The sequence below is a fragment of the Vitis vinifera genome, chromosome 12, assembly GCF_030704535.1.
Source record: "Vitis vinifera cultivar Pinot Noir 40024 chromosome 12, ASM3070453v1".
Classification (NCBI taxonomy): Eukaryota; Viridiplantae; Streptophyta; class Magnoliopsida; order Vitales; family Vitaceae; genus Vitis; species Vitis vinifera.
In genome coordinates this window covers 7,408,778-7,429,895 of record NC_081816.1, presented here as the reverse complement: position 1 = coordinate 7,429,895, position 21,118 = coordinate 7,408,778, and the positions used below count along the sequence as shown (strand labels likewise).

General features: G+C 38.2%; 6 protein-coding genes, 1 long non-coding RNA gene and 1 other non-coding gene across 9 annotated transcripts; 4 read left to right on the top strand and 4 right to left on the bottom strand.

The window, feature by feature from the left end:
• Window positions 1-573: 573 nt before the first annotated feature.
• LOC100258466 (formin-like protein 3) lies at window positions 574-5,767 on the bottom strand. Its single transcript, XM_010659034.3, has 6 exons — window positions 5,274-5,767; window positions 3,427-4,216; window positions 2,811-3,339; window positions 2,530-2,726; window positions 2,125-2,360; window positions 574-1,736 (listed from the first exon to the last, which is right to left on the bottom strand). The coding sequence occupies exons 1-6, from the start codon at window positions 5,421-5,423 to the stop codon at window positions 867-869; spliced, it is 2,772 nt and encodes a 923-aa protein (XP_010657336.1). The 5' UTR covers window positions 5,424-5,767; the 3' UTR covers window positions 574-866.
• A 1,940-nt stretch (window positions 5,768-7,707) lies between these two features.
• Window positions 7,708-9,066, bottom strand: LOC100854256 (uncharacterized). The gene is made up of 6 exons (XM_010659032.3): window positions 8,962-9,066; window positions 8,755-8,854; window positions 8,620-8,670; window positions 8,452-8,502; window positions 8,295-8,356; window positions 7,708-8,088 (listed from the first exon to the last, which is right to left on the bottom strand). Exons 1-6 carry the CDS (start codon window positions 8,964-8,966, stop codon window positions 7,962-7,964), a joined length of 396 nt encoding a protein of 131 aa, XP_010657334.2. The 5' UTR covers window positions 8,967-9,066; the 3' UTR covers window positions 7,708-7,961.
• Window positions 9,067-9,110: 44 nt separating this feature from the next.
• LOC132254743 (MADS-box protein SOC1-like) lies at window positions 9,111-11,583 on the bottom strand. Of its 2 annotated transcripts, none has more exons than XM_059740977.1 (5): window positions 11,277-11,583; window positions 9,739-9,799; window positions 9,590-9,646; window positions 9,447-9,465; window positions 9,111-9,327 (listed from the first exon to the last, which is right to left on the bottom strand). In XM_059740977.1, the coding sequence occupies exons 1-5, from the start codon at window positions 11,377-11,379 to the stop codon at window positions 9,145-9,147; spliced, it is 423 nt and encodes a 140-aa protein (XP_059596960.1). In that variant the 5' UTR covers window positions 11,380-11,583; the 3' UTR covers window positions 9,111-9,144. The 2 variants fall into 2 exon arrangements, with proteins under 2 accessions (XP_059596960.1, XP_059596959.1); XM_059740976.1 differs by having other exon boundaries at window positions 9,739-9,908; window positions 11,277-11,505.
• Window positions 11,499-11,571, top strand: TRNAA-AGC (transfer RNA alanine (anticodon AGC)). Its single transcript has one exon. It is a non-coding gene; the product is annotated as a tRNA-Ala (tRNA).
• Window positions 11,584-11,631: 48 nt separating the features above from the next.
• Window positions 11,632-13,982, top strand: LOC100241349 (putative pentatricopeptide repeat-containing protein At3g11460, mitochondrial). The gene has a single exon (XM_010659031.3). The coding sequence runs from the start codon at window positions 11,735-11,737 to the stop codon at window positions 13,904-13,906; it is 2,172 nt and encodes a 723-aa protein (XP_010657333.1). The 5' UTR covers window positions 11,632-11,734; the 3' UTR covers window positions 13,907-13,982.
• Window positions 13,950-17,357, bottom strand: LOC100251739 (beta-amylase). Its single transcript, XM_002280967.5, has 8 exons — window positions 17,124-17,357; window positions 16,548-16,616; window positions 16,039-16,437; window positions 15,718-15,882; window positions 15,322-15,585; window positions 15,033-15,242; window positions 14,432-14,671; window positions 13,950-14,323 (listed from the first exon to the last, which is right to left on the bottom strand). The coding sequence occupies exons 1-8, from the start codon at window positions 17,355-17,357 to the stop codon at window positions 14,114-14,116; spliced, it is 1,791 nt and encodes a 596-aa protein (XP_002281003.2). The 3' UTR covers window positions 13,950-14,113.
• Window positions 16,350-17,637, top strand: LOC109123560 (uncharacterized). Its single transcript, XR_002031329.2, has 2 exons — window positions 16,350-16,462; window positions 16,550-17,637. It is a non-coding gene; the product is annotated as an uncharacterized LOC109123560 (long non-coding RNA).
• Window positions 17,638-19,860: 2,223 nt separating this feature from the next.
• On the top strand, window positions 19,861-20,274 carry LOC100256871 (uncharacterized). The gene has a single exon (XM_002280957.5). It carries the CDS (start codon window positions 19,861-19,863, stop codon window positions 20,272-20,274), a length of 414 nt encoding a protein of 137 aa, XP_002280993.1.
• The last annotated feature ends 844 nt before the right edge of the window (window positions 20,275-21,118 follow it).

Below are 21,118 nucleotides of genomic sequence, written 5' to 3'. Positions count from 1 at the left end.
TCCGCTGCTTCAACAAGCATTTTGTTGGGGTTCATGTACTGAAAGTTAGCTTGCAAAAGATAACCCAACATTTTATCAAGAAGTTGGCTCTCGGATTGTTTCAGTCACGACCAACCGACCAACCATATTAGGTGGATATTGTGCGCTTTGAGCCCACAGCCTTCATAGCTTTAAAATGCTCAGTTTAGAGTGGTGCCACTCAATGGCAGGAACTTCTCTTACGATGATACTCACCCTCACATACAGGTCCAACGTATAGGCCATAAGGTACAATTGACTTCACATAGGCAGTGGATTGGCTTTAATACCATCTATCATGACCTGTTGCTACTAGGTGGATCTACAATGGGTCTATAGGCTTCACGGCAGCTCACATTACTTTAAAACACGTTCGGTGCCTCCTTTATGAATGTTAGGAACTTCTCCTTCCCAGTATGAGACGTTGTTCAAAGGTGTCATTCCTTATGAATGTCAAGACATTCTCTTCCCAGACAATGTGGGAGAGAATAGTTTCAAGAAGCTCTTATATGCATTAAAAAAAAATTCATCTCAAACACTTTGATGGCAATGAACAATCCTTTTTTTCAATGAATGATGTTTATCATCTACAGTGTCATTTACAGAAGAATCAAGAACAAAACTAAGTAAAGCTTCCAATATGGTGACGTGATTCTACAAAGTACCTGCTTCCAATATTTCAAAGCCACCTAAACAAGGGCCAATGTGAATTCACAGCTCTTACTCCTGGAAACTACTTGGTTTCCACACACAGGATGTTTGGAAGCAATGTCCAGGAAAATCACTCCTTAGCTGGAAGCAGTTCTTTCCAGTGTTAATGAATGTCAAGTACCTACATGAACTGAAGGCTAAGAAGATGGGCTGTCATCATCTGAACTGGAACTGGAACTATTATCCATCCGCCGTTCTGCAATCACAGGAAATAGTTTTTGGCGCATGTCTTGCAAAGATGACTGATGAACTTCTGGGTGAGCTGATACTGTTGGAGCCTCAGTCTTTGGATTCTTTGTTGGCTTTATGGTTGATTTCCTCACCTCATTGCAGACCTTGTCTAAAATTTTCAAGAAATCTCGAACAATTGCAAACAAACGCAATCCCTCATCCTTCCCTGAATGCCCATGGAAGTAGTCAACCGTGCCCCTCACCAGAGTCATTATCCTGTTTTCTTCCTCCAGCATCCATGTGATATCAACTTCTGCGCGCTCCACAAAACTATCAAGTGAACGGTGGAAATCACTTTCTTCCTGTAAATTACTCATATCTTTTCTTAGAAAGTCTCGGGTTTTTAGCAGTGAATCGCCTAGATTGGACACTGTTGAGGTTAAGCTATCAGCATCTATAATCGCTGCCTTTTTAACGTTCTCAAGTTCATTACTTAAGCCTGAGACCACCTGAAGACCAAGGGTGCGAAAGTGTTCTGTCTCATTGCTGGGATCCTCAGTTAAATCGTCTGATTTCAAGCTGGAAAAGCTCTTGCTCTCCCTTGCTGCGCGGGCTGCTCTTATGCCTTCAGACCGGATGATTTCCAGGACAACAAAGTGTAAGAGGGTGGTCTTGCCATCAATTCCTTTTACATCAGACAGCTTCAAGAGTGTGTCAAGCTTGAAGGCCTGGGCTCCACCACGGAAAGTACCATCATTCATGCGGTTTCCAGTTTTCAGAACTGCTTCCAAGAGCTTTAGGAACAGCCTACTGTTTCTGAGTTCCTTGCAAGCAACCTGCCATTTGAGGTGGACAATAGTTAAATGATTAAATGATAGAACCTTATCACTGCGGTTTTTGGACCAAGGACAGAGGTGTTTTTGGTGCATGTTTACATATGATCAATCAAACAGAAAATCCTACATATTCTGAAGCAAAGTTCTTTTTGTTTCAACCTTAACCTCACTATAAGGCACTCACTTTCATCAACTATGACACTCCATATGATTTTAGCGTCTTATGGCCAAATGAATTAGAAGGGGACAATAGGCAGAAAGAGAACTACACCCACAATGCATTACTTAAATAGTTTGCCACATGGAGGACTATGTTCACTGGTGGGGAGAGCAAAAAGTGGTGCATAGAATTGAATGAAACATCCAATTCAAGTATCAACTTTCTCACCTCTAAAGCAGCAAATGACTCTTTGATGCCAGACACTTCCTCCTGAAGAGAACTCATGAACAGTAATGCTTCCATCCGCTTAAATGCAAATGGGATTTCAACCAAAACTTTGAGGAATCGTTCTGCAGGGCCAAGTTGAGAAGTATTGCCAGAGAATAACCTGAGCTTTAGTTCTTCATCTGGTGTAGGTGCCATCTTCAATAAAGTTTGGAGGAGCTCTGCAGGAAGCTCATTGCCTGATTGAAGAAAAAAGGAATTAAGATCTTGATGCCTCTAAACACAAAAATTAGCAAATCCATGATGCATTCAGTTTCTCTTCGAAGTTCCCAAGATGATAATGATTACTTGTTTATTCTTAGTGTATTAAGCCACAAAACAAATAATTGTGTAAATATAGGGAATCACCTTCCTTAAGGGCATCATAAACTTCTTCTGTTGTCACATTCAGTGCTCGTAGAAGAATTGATAAATTCTGTGCTTTCTTTGGGTTAATTATTTGTATATACTGGGGTTCTGAGGATGCTGATTCTTTCTTGCTATCATTTTTGTTCTTTTCCACATTGGTATAACCAAATAGGGATTCTATCATCTCCTCATTGAACCTGTAAAATTAGAATTGTGGTTTACTTGACAGGTACGTAATTCACTAAGAAAACCAAAGTCTTGAGATAGATTTATAGCCTTACTGGAATGATCCCGCACTTAGCTCATGCCAGACCATGGACTCATCAGGGCTGGCAAGAACCTTATCCCAGAAGAAGGGCTTTAACTTGGTTTTTGGAGCATCAGATTCACCTGTTACATCATCTCCCTCACCAGAAGCAGTATTCTTTCGATGATGTGGTCCCAGAGGGGGCAACTTTGAATTAGCAGCTGATGATTTTGGTGGCATAGGTGGAGGACGAACAATTTTTGGCGGTGGTGGGGGACGAGGACCAGGCTTGGCAGGAGGTTTAGGTGGGGGAGGAGGTGGTGGTCCAGGAGGTGGAGGAGCAGGAGTAGGAGCAGGAGCAAGAGCAGGGGCGAGAGCATGAGGAGGAGCAAGTCTTCCTGGAGGAGGTTTTAAAAGAGGAAGTGGGGTTGGTCCACCAGCAGTAGCTTCTAATACAGAGTTATGATCATCAGTGGAAAAAGAGGGATGCTGTCCTATGAGGTTTGAATTATCACTGAAGTCTTTGCCACTTGAATTTATGCTAAGAGACTGCTGTGAAGAACCTGAAAGATTGAAGTTAAAAGTACATTTTCAGAACTAAATAGAACACAAAGTTTATGTTGACAAAATTAAAACAAGGGGGACCATACCAGCAGAGAAATCACTTAAGGTGAGCAGAGGCTTCTTATCTCTCTGTTGATCTCGAGGGCCAACTTTATTTCTCCTAACATTGAGACAGCATAGTAATACAAGTGTAGCAAATGATAGCACAGCCACTGCAGCTGAAGCAAGAGCAATAGCTTTCTTCGAGCTATCTTCAGGCTTCTTTGGTGGAGACTCTGGTTCCGATTGAGCAACATGTGGCTTTGGTGGAGGGCGTTTTGGTGGAGAGCGTTTAGCAGGTGAAGGTGGCAACAGTGAGCCCATGTTATCTGGTGGGGAAGATGCATCTTCTGGAGTCTTGGAAAGTTGCTTTGGCCTCCGAAGTTGGGAACCAGCAGGTGAAGGATAATAACCTGGTGCAGGACCATAATAAATCCCTGAATCTACTAATGCAGGGTCTTGATCTGGGCCTGGAGCTGAATCAGGGGATGTCTCTATTGTTAGTTGTGGCACATTCGCCAAATGTCTTCTGGAACGATTAGACCAACCAAAGAGCAGCTCAAGGTACTTGATGAACCAACTCTTAGAGGGAACCTCATCACCTGAAACGCTGAAGATAAGATTTTTTGTTCTTAAACAGTCCAAAAGAGATTCTTTCATTTGGGGAGCCAAGCTATTGATAGCTTTGTGCACATTTCTTTTTAACAACAATGCTGCTTTCGGGTTCATTTCACTAGAGCCGCTCATTTCCTCCTCAATGAAACACAAATCAAACTCCTCAACAGCATAATTCATTTCCATCAGTTCTTGCCTGCATTGAATCCACACCTGTTCTGCCTGTAGTAAAATATTTCACCAAAATTTAGGAACAATTATTCCACTTATAAAAGAAACAAAAGGAACAAACTGTCTTGACTTCAATACAACAATTAGAGAATTTCACTCTTTCCCATCAACCTCTCAGGCATGAAAATTTCCCCCAGACAAGCTTCCCTCAAGAAGATGCCAAATGAAATTGTGGATGTTTATACAAATTAGCACACTCATGCACTTACCTCTGATGCAGAGTGCAAATGAATATACCTACATGGATCCCTGCAATGATTTACATAAATCTAAGTATTTGCTTGGCAGTGGAAAGAGGGTATGGGGGTTTTGTAGTTTGTAATCTGGTGACTGTGTTTTGACCATTAAGGAAACTTAAACTGACCTTCCTTCATACACTAACAATGAGCTCCTATTTCCTTTTAAACCCTGAAAACATTGAAATTGTTAACAGACATAAATCTCAAGAAGCAAATAGTCAAGGCCTCCATTCTTCCTGATGACATGAAGCTAGTAAATGTTGAATAATCACCCCATAGCTCTCAGTAGCCTAGTAGCAGAACAAGACCTGCAACTCCTACTTTTGACACAAGACATAACTATATGTCAAGGAGAACTTCTATATAGTGCATTGAGCACAACACACCCTCATCAGCCTTATACAGCCCCATTTGGCTAATGCCTTCAGAAACTAATAAAACGTAAATTTCAGAAGATATATATAAGAATATGATCTAGCTAGTTCTAACAAGTTAGTCAATTCATCGATCAGGAAAAGGACAAGGCAGATAGCCTTGTACTGAACACTATTTCTCCTTCTCAGGTTCTTCTCTCGGTTCAATCTTTGACAACAACTGATTAACCTTTCTAACTAAATATCAAACAATTTCTCCAATTCCTGGTCTTGTAGTTGTCAAAAAAAACTCCTCACAAAACATAATTTACTAATCCATGAAACCATGCAAATCTACATAACAACCTACATCAAAACTACCATTTCAACCATGATTTCTACATATGGTCATAAATATAAAAGCAGCCAATAAATTAAACAAACAAAGCATCGTACCGTGTCCTCATCTATCTCCATAGCAACCTCATAAGCTCTATTGGAAAAAAAGGTCTTAGCCGTCCTCCTCTTGGCCTCCGAGCTCCCCACAACCAACACAAAAAGCAGAATCAGAAAACAAATTGAAAAACCAGCTCTTCCCACACCCATTGCCTCAAAAATCACTGTTCCATTCCCATACTATGAGAAGGAGCGTGGGAATTATCCTAGCTCCTGATTTCTCATCACAATATCCAAAAATCCTCAAAACCACACACACCAAAACCAATGCCTCCACCTCCAATAACCCCACCACAACACAACAATGCCTTCACCTCCTCCAACACCAACGCAGAATAGCCAAATTGTTGAAATTTTGAGTAATGGGTGTTGAAGGGAATCAACCCAGGAAATTGTTTTTGTGGGTTTTTGATGATTTTTTTCAATTTTTTTTTTTCAAATTATATGTTGGGATTTTTATTCATTCGAAGGTTTCTTGTTTTCCGGGACAGACGAAGAAAACTGACGCGGAAAGGAGACGTTCGGAGAATAATGTGGAGACGCCCATAATTATTTCGGCCCCTTTGCTTAGGTGCCCTTATAATTTGGGATATTTAAAGTTCTTTTTTTGTGTAAATTGATTAAAGCTAATAAATTTTAGAAATAAAATAGAAGAAAATGACATATTTCAATATTTGAAACTTTTATTGTTTTTAAAAAAATCTTATTATTAATAGCAAAAGGAAATCAATACATCTTGCTTGCAGTTACTTGTTTAAATATTGAAAATTAATAATTGATTAAAAAAAAATCCACATGGATATTTCTTAAATTCACTAGAATTTATTTCAATCTCTACATTAATAGAGCTCTTGGCGGAATGGATTCTTATGGATTTTAAATGTGTTTGCTTAATTAAAAAAACTAATACATATTTAATGTCATGAACCTTTTTTTTATATGATATGAGATATCGTAATAACCCCTCATAAAGTTACGATATATTCATTGTATCCCACAAGATTATACAATCGAACAAATACTTGTATTAGGGTCAAAAACAACTTTTATATCTTATTGTAATTATCAAATCAACTCTAATATCTTAATTACCCTATGGAAATATAATATCTTCATTATATTCCATTTGGGGTTATAGATTAACTCTGAGATTATGTCGTAATTACCTTTCATGTAGTTATGATGTTTTCATTGTGTTTCATAGGATTATGGATCAACTTTGATATAATTTGTAATAACCCACTCTCTCTCATATAGATATTATTTATACGGACCCTTATAATATCCGCCCGTGAACTACTTTCATGTACCTTCACAATATCTACCTCTAGACTGGATAGATATTGTTTGTTATGTACCAAACATAACCTCGTAACTTTAAAATGTGTTTACATATATAATTTAAAGAAGCTTATATATAAACTTTTTTTCTTATTTAATATGAGATATCACACTTATACTATGTAATAATTTTCATTTCTTGTGTTGTTATACCTAGTGCATTTTTATAAATAGGTTAGTTAAGTTATGATAATAATCAAGCAACATTTTACAATTTTACTTATACACTTTTAATAATTATTTTTATAATTAGACCAGTATAAAAGTTATTTTATTTTTAACAATTCTTGGATAATGGTCATCATTTTTTTTTCAATCATGCATTTTTATAATATTGGGTCATTTTATGACACTATATATGTATATCGAACTAATTAAGAATCATTATGGCAAAAATGGTCCCATATGTTTTTATTCATGTTTCGGTTTCATTTGTTTGTACTTAAAAATCATTTTTTTTATAGTTAGTTGTATTTTTTTTTATACTCATTCAATAATCAATATGTTAGCATTTTCCTTTAATACATTCTTTTATTTAGGTCGGGTGTGCATAACAATTTGGTGTAGTTATGATGGTATATTATTGTGATAAATTGATCTAATATATGGAAATTGAAGAAGGTAAAATTCGTCATTAATAATTGAATTTCATTTCACTATAAGGAACTATGGGGAGAAAGAATTTTTCTAAGGAGATGACCCATTTCTCTTTGTTGCTATCCCTTTTTATAAGCTTTCTTCTAATATTTCTCCACTTTGTTTTGCAGGCATTCTTTCAAACTCTTTTGTTCGCTTTATTGTTCTCCCAACCTCTACTACTTGTAGGACGAAAGGCTTGAAGAGTGATGATTATTTCTCATAAAAATAATGATGATTGCCCAAGTGTTTGTCCTCCACTAGGCGAAAATCCCTCTCTCAATCATTCTTCATGGTGAAAGAAAATTCAATGATTCATGAAGATTTTTAACTTATTTAGTAACAATTCTTGGTCATTTTGCAATTTTAATTGATATTCTTATAATGAGGTTGAAGCAAAATTTTATCAAATGTGTTTTGAAGTTTAGAAAATTTTGTTTTTAAGACTAAAAAAAACTGTTTTTAAAAAACAATTCCCAAACAAGCTCTAACATTCTCCGGGTTCAAACATTAAGTTGAAGCAACAAACTAAAACTTAAGACGAGCCCTTAAACAGATACCATAACACAACAGCTTGCTGTTTTCAGAAAAGCCTAATAAGCTACTAAATTATTGGAAGACCCAGGAGACCCAGGACTCAGAATGGAACTTCTTGCACCAGCCTTTCAGAGAAATGGCCCTCAGCAGCTGAGGAGCTGAGGAGCATGAGGACTAGTTGTCGTCGAACCAACACGATGTGCCCTCGCCTGCTAGGTTCTGTGCCTTTAGGTAGCTCATTGTCAGGTGGGGTCCTGCAGGAAAGGCTGTTTCTTCATGGTGTTCACCCCCTGGGAGGTTCCTACAGAAATAGAACAGCAAGATTAAAGTCACCAAGGTTGATTTCCTTGTTGTGTTATAGCAAACAAGTCACACCCCTTAAGAGTATTGGGAAGGGGTCATACAGGTTCTGAGTGAGGGGTTTCAGAAATTAAAAATTCCCAAAAACCCCCAGAAGCTAGTTGTGTAACAATGTTGAACTCAATAGTAGTAGTCAAAGACCGATACCTGGAGGTGTTAGCATCATTCAACCCTTCAGTGGTTGGATCTGCATTCTTAGTCCTGGTTACCTACAATACGTATATGAAAACAATGGTGCTAAGGTTAGTAATTGTTCTTTTATGAGCTTTGTCTTTTCTTTCTCCTTTTTCTTTAGTCATGTTACCTGAAGATTCTCTGGTTTTTGTGGCAGTATCTGGTCATCTAGCAACCTCACCTGAAAAGAAAAAAAAAAAAAAAAGACAAAGAAAACTACCTTAGAACAGTGTAGAGGTTTCATAGCTAGTCATTTCAGAGTTGTCTTGCTCGTCTCTTTTTTCTTTTCTTATGTTACCTGGCTAGACTCTGGTTTTTCCAGGGTGATCTGATCACTTAGAAGCTTCACCTAGCAACATAAACAAGTACATTGTTCATTACCGATTTATAAAAGATACGGGGAAAGGAATTGGATGAAGGTTGATACACTCACTTTCAACTGTTCTATACGCTGAATCGCATCAACAAGAAATTGCTGGTGCTCTTGAGCTTCATGAACTGTGTTTATTTTCTCCACATCCGGATTGTAAATCCTAATAACAAAATGAGACGTACAATTAAATCATCTGAAATGTTTCACCACATCATTTTACACCAATCAATGCATGTTAGCTACCGGAAAAAATAAAGAATATTTGACCTCATCTTTTCTTCTGCTGCAAGTATTTGTTCTTTGATTTCATATAGACTCTCCTCAAGAGCCTGATACCAAACAGAGATGAAAAAGACTTAAAGAAAAACAAAGGTAGGATTCTGTTTGAATTTGCAAATGATTAAGGGTTACCTCCATTCTGAAATTGTTGTGCCATCACCAGTGAGTCAATCAACATGAAGAGAGAGAGAGAGACAGAGAGTTTATAAGACAAAAGCATCCAGAAAATAAAAAGCAAGTGTGAGTGACAATCATCTCTACAGAGAAAAATAGGGGGGAAGAGAAACCAGACCTTTCGATTTTTTCCAGCATTTCTTGTTCACACTTCAGATGTTTAAGGCTTTCAGTTAAATACTGCAAACACAAAATTAAGGGAATTAAGGAGGTATGAATAAGAGAGAGAGAGAGAGAGAGAGAGAGAGAGAGAGAGAGAGAGAGAGAGATAGAGGAGGGGGGAGGAGAGAGATCATTACCCCTCCATCACAGATAGGTCTGCAGTTTCAAGCAGAAAAAATTTATTAAAAAACAAAGAAGAAAAAATAATTGTTAGTAAAAGCTCAGCACAGACATCAACAGAAATCCAAATAAAACAGCAAAACAGAGAAAGCATACATACCCTTGTCCAGTTAATTCAGCAGCTTGGGCAATCCAACGAATAAAGATATCCTCAACCCTGAGACAAGCCATAGAAGATAAACAAAAATGCAAGAGCCCAAAAGAAAGAACATGAATCCAAGTCTTTTATATCCATATTTTGATATCAACCTTCCACCGCTAGCAAAAGTGATCGATCGACCTTTAGGAGAAAACATTATAAGACCAACATCTGCACCACATAAGATAGATAATTCAGTGGCCTTCTTGACAATCCCATCTTTGCGTTTCGTGAATGTTACTTGACGAGAGCTTGGATTTCCTAGTTTCTGCATCACAAGCTTTTTCCGGCCCATGGTGATCAGTAGAAGAAAGGGAAGAAGAGGGTGAGTTTATAGATGAGAGACCAATGCATTAATTGTCAAGCCATGCAAAAAAGGAATATAGGCAAAGCCCCACTTGTTCAAAGTTTTCTCCAGAAGGATTTGCAATGAAAGTTGACAACAGATTTATAAGATAAGATAAAAAAAGTTATAAAGAAAGATAAAGATGTTCTCACAATTTATTACAAAAATCCAAGAATGCAGAAAGTAGTAACTGCTATAATTATATCTTCTATGAGAATTCAACAGAGGTGGAGCCAAAGAAAGAAGTTGAAAAAAAATAGGAACTATTGGGTAACAGAAGTGAGAACATTTTCACTATTTTCATTTTCATTATCAAACCAGCCCGGATTTTACCATGGTGTTCTTTAGTCATTTTGGAGTAAATGATGATGTTTGAATGGTTTGGAAAATCATTTTTAATACTTGGTTTAGACTCGGGTTTAGTGTTTTCAACTTGAGCTCAATTTGGTTGAGATTGGACCAAGGTTGGACCAACCCAAGCCTAACCCAAACCAATTTAATATTTTTATAATATTATTCTATACAAAAATATACATTGTTTTTTTTAGAATTTTAAGAAAAAAAAATGTCAAACTCTAATTTTATCATATATTTTTTCATTTTTTAGAAAGATGTGTTAATTTATTTTTACCTTTTCTCACCAATTTGGTTCAATTTACTATTTCGATTTTGGTATGAATATATAGAATTTTTTTAAAAAAAAAAAAACATTGTGGATGAATTTTGAGTCATATCATTTGATCTATCCGACCAACCCTAGTCTAGCTTAAACTCAATTCAAACTTAGAAAAATGAAGTTGCGTTCTGCTTCGATTGAGTACCTCGAATTAGAAATTAAGTTGAGATGGACTCGCCAAATTATGAAATTTTAACCAAAAATTTTAACCAAGTTCAGGTCCCAAGTGCAAATGCCATAGTCCAAGTGCTACCCAAGTTCAATATGCTACAAATCCAGGACAAAAAATAAAAATAAAAATTTCATATTTTCAAATTCCACAAACTCAGAACTCCAAATCAAACCAAGCACAGCCTGACATTCATGAAACAATAAAACCAAACAATGAACTGGATTCTTACATACTCACATCCCATCTTGAAATAACCCCCAGCACCCCAATCATGATCATCTACATTCTAACAGGCATTTTATCAAACAGGAAACTGGCCAGTTCTGATACCACTGAACCCATGTTTTGTTACTCAACCCAAAGCTATGATAGTTAATAACACAGTAATAAGCCTAGAAACAAACAAACAAAAAAGGCATATATGCATCTACAGAAAACACAAGAATTCTTTTACCTAAAACAAGCAGAGCCTCAAAGCTGCAGCAACCGTGGCAAATTCGAAGGACCCATATACGAAAAACTCCGAACCCAGCATCAAAAACCACTGGAATGATCATTTGTGGCCGCCAACGAGATGGGTCTCGTTAGCAACCGCTGCTTGATTGCATGGACGCCACACGCCATATTGGGAGGTAGAGACCGAGAATATAACTCGTTTACATCCCATTTTTCACAAGGGGATGTAGCTCAGATGGTAGAGCGCTCGCTTAGCATGCGAGAGGTACGGGGATCGATACCCCGCATCTCCACAAATTTTCAATTCTATTTTTTTTTCTTTTACCCAGTTAATTATTTTAATTCTATTTTTTTATTTTACACAATTTATTATTTTAATTCAATCTACATTGGCTGTCTGTAAATTTAATATTTATTCATCCTCTTCACTGCAACCCAGTTGTTGAACTCTTCTTCATGAATGGCTCTCTCACCCATTGGCTCCTTCAACCCTACAACAAAACCCTTCTCAAGAAATATTCCTATTTTCTCCACATTCACTCATACACCACCTACTTCACACAGCATCCTCTCCAACAATACCCACTCACTTCTCTACAGTGTGGAGCCCTCTTACAGTCCTTCACCAACACCAAATCCTTCAAACAGGGCCAGCAACTCCACGCCCACATGATCTCCTTCAGCATTCTTGAGAACAACACTTATCTCAACACTAAACTTGCTGCTTTCTATGCTGGTTGTGGCCTTATGTCCCAAGCAGAAGTTATCTTTGATGGCATCGTGTTGAAAAATTCGTTCTTGTGGAATTTTATGATTAGAGGCTATGCTTCTAATGGGCTGCCGATGAAGTCCCTTGTTTTGTATCGAGAAATGCTCTGCTTTGGACAGAGGGCGGATAATTTTACCTACCCATTTGTTCTTAAGGCGTGTGGTGATTTGTTACTTGTGGAAATTGGGAGACGAGTTCATTCTGAGGTGGTGGTTTGTGGGTTAGAGTCGGATATTTATGTGGGTAATTCTCTGCTTGCTATGTATGCGAAGTTTGGTGATATGGGAACTGCGAGGATGGTGTTTGATAGAATGGCTGAGAGAGATTTAACTTCTTGGAATACAATGATTTCTGGTTATGCGAAAAATGCTGACTCCGGAACGGCTTTTCTAGTTTTTGATTTAATGGGAAAAGCTGGGTTGTTTGCAGATTGCACAACTTTGCTTGGTTTACTCTCCGCTTGCGCTGACTTAAAGGCGGTAAAAGAGGGAAAAGTGATACATGGTTATGCTGTTAGAAATAGTATAGGGAATTATAACAAATTTTTTACCAACTCTCTTATTGAGATGTATTGTAATTGTAATTGCATGGTGGATGCACGGCGATTATTTGAGAGGGTGAGATGGAAAGATACCGTGTCATGGAATTCTATGATTTTGGGTTATGCACGGAATGGGGATGCTTTTGAAAGTCTCAGACTTTTCAGGCGAATGGCTTTAGATGGTTCAGGACCTGATCAAGTAACCTTCATAGCTGTGCTTGGGGCCTGTGATCAGATTGCAGCCTTGCGATACGGCATGTCCATTCACTCATACCTTGTTAAGAAAGGGTTTGATGCAAACACTATTGTGGGAACTGCTCTTGTGGACATGTATTCTAAATGTGGAAGTTTAGCTTGTTCACGTCGTGTTTTTGATGAGATGCCTGACAAAAGTTTAGTTTCTTGGAGTGCCATGGTTGCGGGATATGGGCTCCATGGGAGGGGAAGGGAGGCTATCTCCATTCTGGATGGAATGAAAGCAAACAGTGTTATTCCAGATAATGGTGTTTTTACTTCAATCTTGTCAGCATGTAGCCATGCAGGATTAGTTGTTGAGGGTAAAGAAATTTTCTACAAAATGGAAAAGGAGTATAATGTGAAGCCTGCGCTTTCTCACTATTCCTGTATGGTGGATCTTCTTGGCCGAGCTGGGCATTTAGATGAAGCATATGTGATCATCAGGACTATGGAAATTAAACCTACCAGTGACATATGGGCTGCACTCCTTACTGCTTCTCGACTCCACAAAAATATCAAACTAGCAGAGATTTCAGCCCAGAAAGTTTTTGACATGAACCCCAAAGTGGTGAGTAGTTACATTTGCCTTTCCAATATTTATGCAGCTGAGAAAAGATGGGATGATGTGGAAAGGGTAAGAGCCATGGTGAGAAGAAAGGGATTGAAGAAATCACCAGGCTGCAGCTTCATTGAGTTAGATAATATGGTTCATCGGTTCTTAGTTGGTGACAAGTCACACCAACAAACAGAGGATATATATGCCAAGTTGAACGAATTGAAACAACAACTGAAGGAGGCTGGATACAAGCCTGATACAAGTTTGGTGTTCTATGATGTGGAAGAAGAGGTAAAGGAGAAGATGCTTTGGGATCACAGTGAGAGGTTAGCCATTGCTTTTGCTCTAATAAACACAGGTCCAGGCACAGTAATTCGAATCACCAAGAATCTTCGTGTATGTGGAGATTGCCACACGGTAACAAAACTCATTTCTGAGCTCACAGGTCGAGAGATTATTATGCGGGATATTCATAGGTTCCACCACTTTATCAAGGGATTTTGTTCCTGTGGTGATTATTGGTGAATACATATGCACTGAACTGAAATATAGTTGTACATTTGAGCCAGAAGAGGGAAATGCAAATTCTTTTATTCAAAAAGCAAATACCTCAAATTTTCATGACATAACCATGGAATGGCATTTTATTAGCATTTCAAAGCCAGCTGCTTTATTTCTTTTTTTTTTTGCTTTTTTTGGGCACTTGCATCGTCTCCCATTTCAGATGTGGTTTCACTTAAATATAGAAGTGATCCTATTTATCAAACTGCCTAACAAATCAGAAAGGCCACCACCACCAACGCTCATATCTGTTTCCTTATTAAATGGGAATGGCACCATGGGTTTGGTCGCTTCCAGAATATCTTCGATTGGAATCTTTGGCTTGGACTTTTCCAAAGGAACTATAGGGCTATTGTACTTGTTTGGGTCAGGACAGTAATCCTGGAAAAAAAAAAAGAACAGTTAAGAAAAAGATGAAGGAAATGAAAGGAAAGGTGTAGGCTATAGCCAATTGATCATATTTGAAGTACTCAAAGGGAGGTTGCTTACCTGATCAGCATGCATTTTCTTCACAAATGTCTTGAATATGCTGAAGTTCTTTGCTTCCAGCAGATCATCTGATAAACGAAGGTATGTCACCCCAGACATCTTCAGCTTTGGTGGACCATCTTTGTTGACTCCATTTGGCCTAGCATTTAGAAGGATTTGATTATAGCCAGAACGATCATACCTTGCAAGTGCATTCTCACCAGCAACTTCAATATTCTCTCTCCATCCTCCACTCAAAACCTGCACATGCATGTGCAACACATAAACCAACCACCATTTTGACATAACAATGTAAATTTTCATTATTTCACAATACCACAAGCATATCATGTCCTAAATTTTTTCATCTAAAATACTATTTCTTCCTGAACATTGTTTTGATGAGGACGAGAAATAGATCACACGTAGACACCTTCTAAGTGTAAAAAAAATGCATGTCTCGGTTGAGGTTTCTCTTGGACAGGGAATTTTGACATGTTTTTCTGGTGGGGTGAGAACACTCTTCTACAATTATGCAATGTTAAACAGCATTTCTTGCTTACCACTTTACAGTGACAGAATAAAACAGGCCTTCATATGGATTATGTTATGAAGTTTCTACCTGTTGAACAAGTTCCTGAGGTCCACTTTTGGCACTGGCACTTTGTTCGGAGTCCCTCATCTCAAGACATGTGAAATTCAAAATAGCATAATGCCTTGAGAGCATCCTTGCTATGGGTCGATACCCATCTCTATCCTGTAAGTTGTAGTATCCCGCTGTAAGCTCTGCAGCATGGCTATCAGATTTATACCACCAATGGATCCCAGATACCTGTTTTAACAATGAAATGTCAACTGTTTGATTGATGAAGTATGAACTATGGTAAATACTGGTAGATAGTGTGATTTACTTTAGCTGCTAACTTGACTTTATAGCCCAAGAAAATTTTGTTGGCTTCTTCCAGGATTTGATCACCATGGCCCAGTAACTTGTTGGAATACCAGGTCAAGAAGAACTTCCCTTTTTCAGTAAGGTATGTCCCATTTGATCCAAAGAACTCTGTTGATTCAGGTGTGTCATTGTATTCCCCAGCATTATCTGGGAGCTCCCATTCCGGGTGGCCTGCACTTGTTGCAGCTTCTAAGAATTCTGCTTTGAGATACTTGTCATAGCACTGCAATATTTTTCAGACGCAATGTGTTAAAAGATGCAGATCACAATAGAAACTAAGCTTGAAGAATTTGAGTTTGTGATTCTAGGGTGCTAATACTGATTATACTGCCAAAGTTCCAAAACCTAGTGTTACCTGAAATTCTCCAATTCCTGGAAAAACCCATCCTTGACTTGATGGATAAGATGGGTACCTGAGCTCCCCTGCAGGACCAAGCCCCACTTCGATGTCTATCACAAGTCCAGCGTCTAAAAAATCAGACATGTTGTCTCTGAAGCTTTGCATATAGTCACTATAGATCTGCATAAATCAATAAGCAGTTTTAACATCAAAGGAGTAGAACAGGCATTTGTTCAAACTAGTTGACTGCATTGATCAGGACTCATGCAAGTAGTGCAATTTCATATTTTTTGACAGTATGAACAGCGGAAAATGAAGTTTGTTGAGGACTCTGACCTCAACCGCAGTTCGCCCACCAAAGAGAGGCTGGTTGTCCGCACCAATTGTGAGGTACTCCTTGTTCCTGTTGCCAGTCCTGTTAGTGTAAAAGATATCAGGGTCTGATTCCCCAATATCAAGTACCCACTGGGGAAGATGGATGTTAACAGCATCCCCAACATTCCCACCACACTGATGGAATGACATTATGGCTTGTATCTTCAGTCCACATAGTTGGACAAGTTCGAACAAGCTCCTGTAAGCATTCCAGTCATACTGCTTCGGACCTTTCGATTCCACAATTCCCCACCAGACATCTCCCATGACTCCATCAACACCTGCTGCCCTTAGCTCCTTGAGCTGTTTCTCAAGCCCGTCTTTGTTTTCCAGAACATTGTCAACTGTAACAACTTCCAGCTTCAAATAAACGCAAAATAATCAGGTCAGTACTATACGATTCTTGTCCATTTACTATCCTACTACAAATATGCCAAAATGCTTATAAACAGAACTTGCTTGTGACTTACAGGGAGCATTACGTAAACTGGCACATAGTTAGCTAGCATCTTCTCGTTCTCGGAGAGGGGAGTTGGAGCCTGCATATTTTGAGCAAAAGAAAGAAAAGGGGGTGTTTTCAAGCTTGCCTTTCAGAATGGAGATAGAGGTGCTACTCCTTAGTCCTTACTATTTCAGTCTTGCCTCCCATTTATAAAAGGGGTAGAAACATTATCTACTGTGTCCTTATCTTTACACGTGAAATAGTGCATATTAATGTGAGCCAAGTGGGGCCTTTTGTTAACAAAAAACCTAGTGCCTGGCTCCTTTATGCATGCATTCTGCCCTTTGGACCACTGCAGATGATCAAGATGCATTGATTCACCTGCAGAAGCGGGAAATAGGTACTGATAGATAAGGTTCACAATGGCCAATTCGGTCTCCCTGGGCTAAGTGCCCTTAGCTGCCAGCATATTTTCTGGGCAACCAGAGAGTGACCAAATTAAATTTCTCCATACATGCAAGGCCAGTGTACTTAAATCCCCATCTCGCCAAGTTGTTCTGTCCACAGCCTATATGATATTGATAGTAAAAGGATCTCCAAGTACCTCTGCTGCTGTGGTGGAAATCTCAGGTGCCACAGCTTGAATACTCATGTCTACACTGCCTGAACTGAAAGACAGACCATGCCCGAGCCCAACCCGTCTAACCTGCTTTGCTCTTCTTGCATTTTCAACTTGATTAACCGACGGCATTGCCCAGAGAAACTCAGCTTGGTGAACCCTACTGCTACCTCCAAAACAAGGTATCTTCGAATTCATGATGCTTGCCATGGTCACCATGGCAAACAAGAAAAACTGCTATATCACAATATGTCTGAATGAAGATGATGGCAGAATTTATGGTCAGGCAAAAGAGACGAAGGGGAGAAGAAAAAGCATCCAGAATAGCCGAACACCTGCTGCAACAACTTTTTTCTTGGAAGAAAAATCTTATTTGTTGTTTCTTGTTATGGTTGGTTGATTTATGAATTTGCTATGAGTTTCAATGGAGACCTCTAGTTTGTATGGAAAAGAAGACAATGAAGGTGTGCTGAATGAACAAACAAGTGGTTCATGTTTCTCTCTTATATGCATGTACACACACATTCAATTACATTCAGGCTCTTTTTCTTTTGCTATGTATGTTTTGTTGTCTTCTTCTAAAGTCATTGTCACCCTTTGATTTTGTTTTTGCCTGTAAAAGATCTTCAAAAGGTGAAAATTAATTAGGAAAAAGGGTAGAGCACTAGGAAAATGAATTTTTTTAAGCTACCAACTTGCAAAGTGTGACATGGAGAGACAAATTAATAATTATGGATTACAAATAAATAGAAATAAGGGAATAAATAGTAGAAATAATGGTTTCGATTTTATGACAAGTTACTAATCGACTTAAAAGCTTAAGTTGTTAGAAATATAAACAACAAATATTAGGGATGCAACTTGGGCCGATTCAACTCCAACTCGATTTTGGATGGGATCAGGCGGTCCTTTTTCCAATTTGGGTTGAGATATCAGGCAACTTAAACCCAATCCAAATCCGAATTAAGCATTTAATAATTTTACTATATTATTTAGTTAGTGATATTTAAACCCACTTTGTAGTGATTTTGATTCCTTGTTTTCACGAAGTATTGTGATTCATCTTGTAACGAGGTTGGGCTTGGCCCACATGAGATGTGCAAATATGGGGCCATCCATTGAGGCCCATATGTACAATAAACTTAGAGGCTAACACCTAAAAGCCCAAGTCTTGTGGGGCCCTTCTAAATTTAATAATTAATATTAAAACTTTAGTAATATTGTAGGGTTTTCTTTTTTCTTTTTTCTTTTTATTATTAAAATTTTATTAAAGAAATATATTCCAAATAATAAAATTAAACATGTTGTATTTTTCTACGTATTTTACAGGATGTTAAGAAATTAAATTTTATGGGTGGAGGAAATGGAGAATCTTTAGTGAAGAAAAATCATGAGCGGTGGGCCCCACTTATGCTGTCATGCACGCGTAAATCACGCGCGTCTTCGTAGAGTAAAAACGAATCTAGGATGGCGTGCCCACTGCAACGATTACGTGGACGAGCACCGCGGACGTGGCAGTTGGGTCGGGGGGGCACTTTCGAGAGAACGTTGAGGGCGTAGATGAATAGGGCACAGAGCTTACGAAAGCTACATCCATAGGTGGTGACGTGGTGGCGGACAATCTGTCTGGCTCGGTTTCCAATTTATCCTCCTTGAAAGCTCAGTACAATCCAACTATTTTTTTTTTTCCTTTTTCTACCCCTAAATTCTTTTATATTTTTAAAATAAAATGTTTATTCAATATTACAAAATATTACACCCGTAGATTTTTATTTTTTTTTATGTTTAAAAAATATAAAATAATAATAATTTTTATATAAAATTGAATCATTTTCATACAAAAATGAAAAATATAGAAATTTATCTTATATTTTAAGTTTCTAGCTTATTCTAAATCCAAATCAAATTTCAATTTTTCCAAGCCTTTAAAAAAAAAAAAAAAAAAAAAAAAGACTGGTTTTTAGGAGTTTTGGTAAAAGCCAATATAAAATTTTCTACAAAATTGACAATATTTAGACGGTATGAAAAATTTTCCTAGAAAACAGACAGTGGGGGCGAAAATAGTAAAAATATCTGTTGACAGGCTTTTAGGACGTATGGGTTACAGAATTGGCTTCATATAAAATTCCGTATATAGGTTACTACTTTCTTGAAAAAACAAACGATAAATAAAAGGAATTTAAATTTATGATTAAAAAAATTAATATTATAAAAATTTTATTTTAATTAATTCTCCTTATTTTCATATTAACGTTTTTTTAATTAAAATTATTTTTATTAAATTGGATTTACTTATTAAAATTTTATTAAAAGTAAGAGTTTAGTCTTAATGGATTATTTTTTTGCCACGTAGACAAGTTTATTCCGAACTGTAACGACAAAAGGACAGCAAAGCAAAGGAAAGGTGGGTGAATAGTAATTATGGTAAAAGCCAGGGGCATTTACTTGAAGGGGACTCTGCAACTACAAGTCGCAAAAAGCACGAAACCTTATTAGGCAAAAGCGCTTCCACTCTCTTCCTCACTGCGCTTCACGTGCCATCACACACCCCACCAAAACGACACCGCATCAGAACCTCCAAATGCATCCCCGTTCTTCTTCTTCTTCTTCCCTCCAAACGCCATGAACTGCAACCACACTGTAAGTGTAAGCTGCCCACTTCCACTTCCTCTGAATTCTCTTAAGCCCTCGGATTCTCCGTTCCCAAGCTGAGGAAACCACAATGTGTTATGTGGGCAAAGCCACCAAGATCTTCATCTTCATCGTCACCGTCCTCGCTGTCACCGGACTAGTGATCGGCTTCGGTCTCCTCCGCCACAGCATCCAGAAGACCCACAAATGCTCCGGCGACTCCTGCCTCCAGCCCCCCTCATCCATCTACCCCGACCCCAGCGCCACGCCTACCCCATTTCTCACTCCGAATCCCAACCCAACCCCCATCCCCAATCCCAATCCCAATCCCAATCCCAGTCCAAATCCAAATCCAAACCCTAGCCCGAACCCGAATCTGAATCCTCCTCCGCCGCCTCCGCCGCTGTCGCCGACGACCCCTCCACCGCCGGCTCAAACTACTCTTGCTACGGCGCCGATTTATAGCCCGCCGGCGCTGCCCACGCCGGGTCCGGCGAATGCCTAGGGCTTTGCCTTTTTGGAAGCATGCTATTTTTTGTTTCAGTTTTCTGGAAGCATTTCAATTTCGTTATTGTGATTTGGAAGCAAGTTTTGGATGGGGGTTGGTTGTACAGTGGAAGGAAGCATTGTTGTTGTAGCGTTTAATTCAATTTTTGGGAAATTATGAATTTACAGAATTGTCCCTGCAGAATACTAATATTTGCAAGAATGTTTTTTGCATTTTCCCAACAAATTCAATTCAGTAATACTGTGGATTCCCAAGTGGATCTATCAACTTTTCATTCGGAAGCACTTTTCCAGAATTTCACCTTTATTCCTTTTTTCTTCTATTAATTTATTTTTTTCTCTCTCCTAAAGATATCATATTATAGTACATTGGCGCGATCCATTTTGTGAAATGTTATGTGGCAAAATCTAGTATTTTTCTGTGAAATTTTTTTTATCCATAAATGTGTTTGGTTGGTAAGAAAGTAACGCAGCCCAGTAAAATAATTCAGCAAAGTGGACGGATGGGTGGGTGGATGGATTGTTTGATATCAACCTCATACCCCTCCTTCGACCCCACTTCTTCAAGCAAAGAATCAAAAACACAAAAAGCAAAGAAACTAAAATTAGAACCAATGCCAAGGATATAACGGTCATTTCACACTAATATTTACGTGGTTTTCTTTTTAAGTTTTTAGATTTAAGGTGTGAAATAATCGACATATCATTGAAATAGGCTACGAAAATATGACTAGAATAACTTTTCCTCTAATTATTATTACACTTTTTGGCACTTTAACACAACTAATTTAATCTTATCCTTTTGCTCTCAAATTATAAGGGAGGGCTAAAGCAAAAGTCCT